We start from the raw sequence: 7,519 nt of genomic DNA on the forward strand, positions 1-7,519 counted from the left end.
CTGTATTCCCTGCCCATTCAACTCACTTATCTAGTCTGGCAACTTTCAAGTCTAGCAAAGCAGGGAGAGAAGAGTTACTTTGCCTCTTTTATCACTCCATCTCCCAACATTCCCTTTCTATAAATTTCATAATATTGTAACCCTTCCTACTTTGTCTTTACCATTCAACATAAAAAAAGCAAAAGAAGATTCTAGTGAATATTATATTCCAAATACATTATATTCAGTGATTAGATTTATTATTTCTAATTGCTGAACATGGTTTTACAATTTTTACCTCTAAGGAAAAATCTGCCTTCCCACCACCCATATATATACTTGGCAAGGTAAGGAGGAAATAACTTTGGGAATTCAGTAAACTTCACCACCATTCACATAACAGCTATAATATCTCTAAGCTTATATTAAAACATAAAAACTAAGATATAAAATATCCTCTACCACTATCTCTGATACTTGATAGCCATTAATAATATTAATGTGGGAGTTAAAACTATACTAGATATCAAAGATATTCTAAACGAATAGTAGAATACTACTATTCCTTGCTAAGAAGGAATGCCCACAAAAAAAGATGTTTTTAAAAAACCCTTTATAGGTTATTCTTCATCTATTTTATTTTCTAAAGGGCTACAATTCTGCCACACTTATAAGACAAGCAGTCTTGGTTTTTAAGACAAACTTTCTAAAATCCAAGTCAATTGTCAAGGATTAAAACTATGCTGTAGGCCAATTCTTTAAGAGACACAATTTGTTCTAAAAAAAAAAAAAAAAAAAGCAACATAATAAAAACTGCTATAGAACTTTTACTTTCTAAATTTTTCAACTGTTTCTGTGTCCTAAAAGTTATCATAAATTCAGATTAAATTTGGAGGAACTAAATCAGCACAAAACTTCCTTGATAGCCAGAATCACAAGAACCAAACTGATTCTTTTTCTTCTTACAAAGGCTAGATGACTCCCAAATTAAGTCACGTTAAACCATACATCCCTGGAGAAAAACATGGCCCAACACACCACACATCCCACTTAATCTAGTTCAAACGAGTAACATAACGTGAGAAACTGCACTGTGTAATTCCTTTATTTTCTGCATATTAGTGCTTTACCAACACTACAACCATAAAGAACACAATTCCAAGTACTGTACTTTTTAGTTTGGGGAGATCACAGTCTACAGACTCATTTACTTATATTAGACAAGATTAACCCATTCAACTTACTGCAGTTTTTAAATGCACATAAAATACAGAAATTGATGCAATTAAACAAAATCTTCAGGATCTTATTTCTTAAATTCTTAGATTGTAATTATTTTCTGCAGGCTTAATTACCGGTCCCCATGATCACCAATGGTTATGGCTCAATTTAACTACACCAATTTATCAACCTTTTATATCCTTAAAGATAACGTAAGTGAAAATTACAGTCTCTTATCAAACGGTTTAGGGTTTTCCAAATTTCAAATATTTGCTTCCCCTCCTCCCCCCACCTTAAGACATTTCAAATAAACTAAAAATAACCACATCTCACCTGCAACATTCCTTAGCAATCACTTGATGTATAAAATTTTAACTATGCCCCCAGTTATTTTAAGACACAAAAATGGCTGCCTACCAATCTGTCTTGTCACAAGTTAGAAATACTACATTTAAGAATTAACATGAGGGTTTCAAGTTTCCTCCAGTTTAGGCATTTATACCTTTGTGCTTGTCACTTCAGGATGTTACTGTAACATTGATATTTGTATAACCCATGTTTATGTACCTTATATGTAATCATTTAAAACACTAGTAATTAAATGTATGATGGAGCTTTGGGAATTTTAAAAGCAACTAAAATGTTCTTAGATGTGTGTCAGCTTCATTTCCAGAGATACTTCTACTAAAGTGAAACTGAGAACTTGATACTTTAGTTGCATTTTGAATTCAAAAATCCCTCTGCACCATTAGGAGCCTACAACATAGCACCTTTTCTCATCTGCTTTAAGTAAAACATTTGTCAAGAGTTTTACTTTGAAGAGTTAATTTTCTATAGCCTTATATTTCTCATACATCTTTGGTAAAAGCTCCATTATACAATATGGCCAAAGCATGAAGGACCAATACTGTCCAATCATATACCATGATATCCCGTTCAATTTTTGTTTTCAGACACCCTCATAAACAAAACCCACTTCACCTTTTCCTGTAAACTGCATTTGCAATCTACATTTCTGAAATTCCCTAAGTTTTAATTCCTCAAGGATCTCTACAATTAATCCTTAAGGCTATATAAGAACCAGATGCTGCTACACTATTCTGTATCAAGCATTAACATTTGGTTCAAAGTATTATCATAGTGGTCTCATTAATCTAGTTACTGGTCCTAACCAGCTAAGCAAGTAATCTTGTTAAGATCTGGGTATCACCAGCAAGCACACTGCTTACAGTTGAAGAAAAATAAGTTTACATTCATTGTCATCTGTAGGTTCTTCTTCTACATCCTACTTCCCCTTTGTCATTCCTCAAGTCTACACATCATTCATTCATCACATTTCCTTCCTTAAAGGAGATAGTGTATAATTGAACCAACAGGATATCTATTTGCATGAGTTAACCCAACAGAATAACTTTTTTTATAAAACATCTTTTCCAGTGTTCTAATTAATGGAGATATGGATCACTCATTTACTAAAAAAAAAAAAAAAGACATCTTCAGGTTAATCAGTTGCTGTAATGTGGAAAGAGATTTTTTTTTTCCAACTAGGTAAAAGGTGAATATAATTTGAATTGTTAAATGATTTATTAATGAACAAAGTAACCATTCCAGGAATTTAAATCTACTGGTCTTAGATATTTGAAACATGGTAAAAGGATATATTCCAGTTTTGCCCAAAAGTCACTTAAAATATCTACAAATATTTCATCTGTGTATGTTATACACCATTATTGCTCCATTTTCTGGAAGAGTCTGTTTTTAAAGTTAAAAAAGAGGGAAAATACAGCAAAGTTGCTAACTTTGCAGTGAAAAAAAATCTGTATCCTTGACAGGTTATATTTTCATAGTTTTATGCAGTGTAAGTTAGCTTTGCAATGGGGAACTTGAGTTTTATCCTTACTCATGCATGATGTATGTTTCAGAACTTAATAGCTGAAATTTCAAAGAACTTCTTACATTACCTGTTTAACATACTGATGTGCAACTGGAACATATTACAAGGATATTACTCATCATTTGCCACTGTGGGCTAAGTTTACTATACTGGTCTTAGATATAAAAGGTCACATTTGAATTTACTAAGTTAAAGTCAGAACTCATAAGGGGCGGGGGGGGGGGGAGGCCTTAAATATAAAAGACAAACGGCAGTTTGATTAAGCAATAATTTTCAGTTTACTAGATGAAACAGACTTGCAACATAGTCTGCATGAATGCAAAATAAGCCATCTACAGCAAGTGATAAGGAAACTGGGCAAAAAGGAAAAAAGCATACATTGGAAAAGAAGATTCTCTTGAGATAAAAAAATCAAACCATTATTATAAAGGAATTTACCAAGAACTGCTATATTTCCCCCATCCCATTTGCTGGAAGTCAACAAGAGCATCTAGCACTTTGTGTTCATGTCAAAAAGTCAGATCGGAGCATCCTAACGCAAAGCAAAAAGAAAAAAAGAAAGAAAGAAAATCCCTAACCCCCTCCCCCAAACCGCAGAACTGTAACTCCAGAGTTCAAATTCAAAAGAAGAGAAAGTGGCAATTGAAAGAGGTGATGGTGGCGATAATCCTATGAATGGGTTTTTGATTTCTCTCCTTTCCGGGGGATGGGTGGAGAATGCTCATTAGGATTTGTAGTTAGAGGTTAACCATGTGAGCCCCTCATAGAGTCCGTCCCCCGAGGTGGCACAGGAGGGCTGCACATACCAGTTCCTGTCCCGAATCCGGGTCAGGCCCAGTTTCTCCTGGATCTCGTGGGGTTTCATGGCATCGGGGAGGTCCTGCTTGTTGGCGAAGATGAGGATTATGGCGTCCCTCATCTCCCGGTCATTGATAATGCGGTGCAGCTCCTGGCGGGCCTCGTCGATGCGGTCGCGGTCGGCGCAGTCCACTACGAAGATCAGACCCTGGGTCCCGGTGTAGTAATGCCGCCAGAGCGGCCGGATCTTGTCCTGGCCGCCCACATCCCATACGTTGAACTTGACGTTTTTGTAAGTCACCGTCTCCACGTTGAAACCCACAGTGGGGATGGTGGTCACCGACTGGCCCAGCTTCAACTTGTACAGGATGGTTGTCTTGCCGGCTGCGTCCAGGCCCAACATGAGGATCCGCATTTCCTTGTTCCCGAAGATCTTAGATAGCACCTTCCCCATCGCGTCGGAAGAGCCGGGGCCGGGGGCATTCAGGTGTCCCGGGTCCCCTCCGCCAACAACGCCGCCGCCGCCGCGAAACAGAAACGGAGCCTCCCAGTCGCGAGGGCGCCCGTGCGGCCTGCGTGGGAGTCGCCTCCTCTGGGCAGAGGCCCGGGGCCGCCGCTCACTCGGGCATCACCCACCACACAACTTGATTCCTCCAGGCGCCGCGGCCGCCGGGGCGCTGAGTCTGCGCCGGGAGAGCCGCCGCCCTGCTGAGGCGCGGCCCGGCCCGGAACTGCCCTTCCCCCCGCAGGCGCCGCGCGAGCGCCGCCGCGGTTCCCGCTCCTCCGCCTTCTCCTGGCTCCGCCGCGGGAGACTGCGGCCCTTCGGCCCGGTCCCCGGTCCGCGACCACCGCGCTCACCACCGACCCAGGCCAGCCGAGAAGCAGCGCGGCTCCGGCGCCCGGTCAGGTCATGGATCCTCGCGGGAACTCGGTGCGCTGCCTGCAGAGACACAGAGAGGGAAAAAGGAGTTACTGCTGGAGCCCCAGAGGAGAGTGGAGGCCGAGGGGGCCCGCCTCGCCAGCTCAGCCCAGGAGGTTACCTCCAGCCGCCGCCCCGCGCGCGGGCTCCCTCCGGCCTCCACAGCCTCCTCCCAGTTCTGCCGCTGCCGCCGCCGGAAAAGGCGCCGAGGAAACCGCCTCACTTCCCCTCCCGACTACGCAGGCGCAACAGAGGGAAGCCGACCGTTCGGGCAAGAGCGACCTCTGTAAGGAGAGCGGCCCGCGCGCCAAGCGTCGGGGCGCCACGCGCGAGGGGCGGGGCTACGGCGGCCCGGAGGTCTCACAGGTGCGGCCAACCCCCACCCCCGCGAACCTCGGACTCTGACTAGCTCCCACCTGTCGCTCCTCTAGCGACGCCTTCCTCTGTGCATTCTTTCTTCTGCGCTCTCACTTCCTCCACCCCCCTACTCGATCCAGGGGAGCCGATCCTCTGCGGAGCTCCAAGGGGTGGGGCCCACGAACTGCCCGCTCCCCCAACGAACGCCTTCCCCGTGCTCCTTCCAGGCCTGTTCGCAGACCCCGGTGCCCGCCTGATGCTCCGCGAGGTGCCTCCGGCCTGCCCCAGCCTTCGGGAGCCCTCAGTCTCCCCGGGAAGCCCTAGCCACGGTTTTTACCTTTCCCCTGGCCCTCTTTGGCTTCCTTTTATCCCTCGTGTTCTGTGCGTTTCCTGAAAGGCACGTGGGAGGCAAGTGGTTCGCGTGGAATCTGCCAGTCAGTGCGGCGCTTTTACTGGGCTTGGGTTTGTTCTGAAGCCCGACTTTGGGGCATTTGAGCCCAATCTTAACACATCTCGGCAGGACCAGTCCACGTTTTTGTTCTGTGTTTTTAAATTACAGTATTATCAACAGTTTCCATGCTTTTTCAACGTTTTAGAAGGTGATAATTTTTCATGTGTAAATATTATCATCTTTTAGTGTGATTAGTAATAACTTCTCACCCAGCCACTCATTCTCAACTTTAAGAATTAGAAAGACTACTTCTGTTGCCTCGATTTGAACATTTAACCTTACTGAGTTATCTCATGTTTAAACCGAGTGCACTACTGACTTTGCTGTCCGCAAACCCTATTTGAGGGTTAAGTAATAAGTATAATGTTTGTATAAAACTTCAGGAAACCTTTTTGTGTCAGATGTTTATTGGTAATGTGTTTAAGTGAAAGCTGGAAATAAACCAAAGGAAGGAATAACAGGAAAATAGTGTTTCGGTTTTTTTAAGAAAATGCTGTAATAACATAAGGTAACATACTTCTTATTTCACAATTTAAGAAAATGTGATAATGGTAGATGGGTTAAATGATAAGCTCATAAACGTCAGCCTGAAGTAAATTTACTTACCAAAGTTATTAATATTCTAGCAGTGATTTACTTATCATCAGCCTGAATATGCCATGCACTGTCTTAAAACTGAAAGAAGGATTTACAGTCAGAAGATTGGGGTTCAGAGTGTCACCCCTCCGTTTCACACCTGTAAATCCTTTCCTCTAAACCTTTGTAAATTCCATCTTCTTTAAGCTGTTGAAACAGATGAAGAATGATATCATCTAGACTGAAAATAGCCACTATTTATTGATTGTCATGATGAACACTGTACTACATACTTTAAATATTTTCCTTCAACCTGCACAGCAACCATGTGAGGTGACTTTGAGTGTTAGTGGAAACTGAGGGTCAGAGAGGTTAAGTAAGTTTTTGAAGGTTCCAGAGTTGAGATCAAATGGTGAATCTATGGCTCATCCTCTTAACCCAAAATTATGCTATCTCCCTGAGTACTTCACACGGTTGTTTGGAAGCTCGATTATATTACAGTTGACTCTTGAACACCATGGGTTTGAACGGCACAGATCCACTTGTATCAGTACTTGGCTTTTTTTGTTTTCCCAATAGATTTGTAGTATGTTACGACACAATCCGGGTTGGTTGAATCCACAGATGTGAATCCTGGGATATGGGAGGGCTGACCTAGAAGTTATCCTCAGAATTTGGACTGTGTTGAGGTGAGACCTCTAATGTCCCTATTGTTCAAGGGTCAACTGTATTTCTTAAAATGCTTTATAACTATTGGGTTGACCAAAAAATTTATTCAGGTCTTTCTGTAAGATGATATGGGAAAAACCCAAACAAATTTTTTGGCCAAGCCAATATAAATAAGGTGCCATCAGTTCAGTTCAGTCGCTCAGTTGTGTCTGATTCTCTGATCCCATGGCGTGGAGCTTCCCTGTCCATCACCAACTCCCAGAGTTTGCTCAAACTCATGTCCAGTGAGTCGGTGATGCCATCCAACCATCTCATCCTCTGTCGTCCCCTTCTCCTCTTGCCTTCCATCTTTCCCAGCATCAAGGTGTTTTCCAAAGAGTCAGTTCTTCGCATCAGGTGGCCAAAGTATTGGAACTTCAGCTTCAGCATCAGTCCTTCTGATGCCATAGTAATTATTGTTTGAGGAAGGAATTTTTTTATATGAGGCAGTGACTACTGTATCTTCCTTCATTGCAACATAATAGTTTTCTCAGAGCAGATTCCAGTTTTCCCAACTAGATGGAAGATTGATTTTCCAGGCTTTTACTTATTTTTCAGTGAAAGGTGTGATACAATTAAAAATTGAAGCAACTTGAAGCACTGGCATCTACCTGGC

At 42.6% G+C, this 7,519-nt stretch overlaps 1 protein-coding gene across 1 annotated transcript; it reads right to left on the reverse strand.

Moving 5' to 3' along the window:
* Positions 1–1,066: 1,066 nt before the first annotated feature.
* On the reverse strand, positions 1,067–4,659 carry ARF6 (ADP ribosylation factor 6). Its single transcript, XM_061157424.1, has one exon. It carries the CDS (start codon positions 4,344–4,346, stop codon positions 3,819–3,821), a length of 528 nt encoding a protein of 175 aa, XP_061013407.1. The 5' UTR covers positions 4,347–4,659; the 3' UTR covers positions 1,067–3,818.
* Between the last annotated feature and the right edge of the window lie 2,860 nt (positions 4,660–7,519).

This window comes from Dama dama, chromosome 12 (genome assembly GCF_033118175.1).
Source record: "Dama dama isolate Ldn47 chromosome 12, ASM3311817v1, whole genome shotgun sequence".
Lineage (NCBI taxonomy): Eukaryota > Metazoa > Chordata > Mammalia > Artiodactyla > Cervidae > Dama > Dama dama.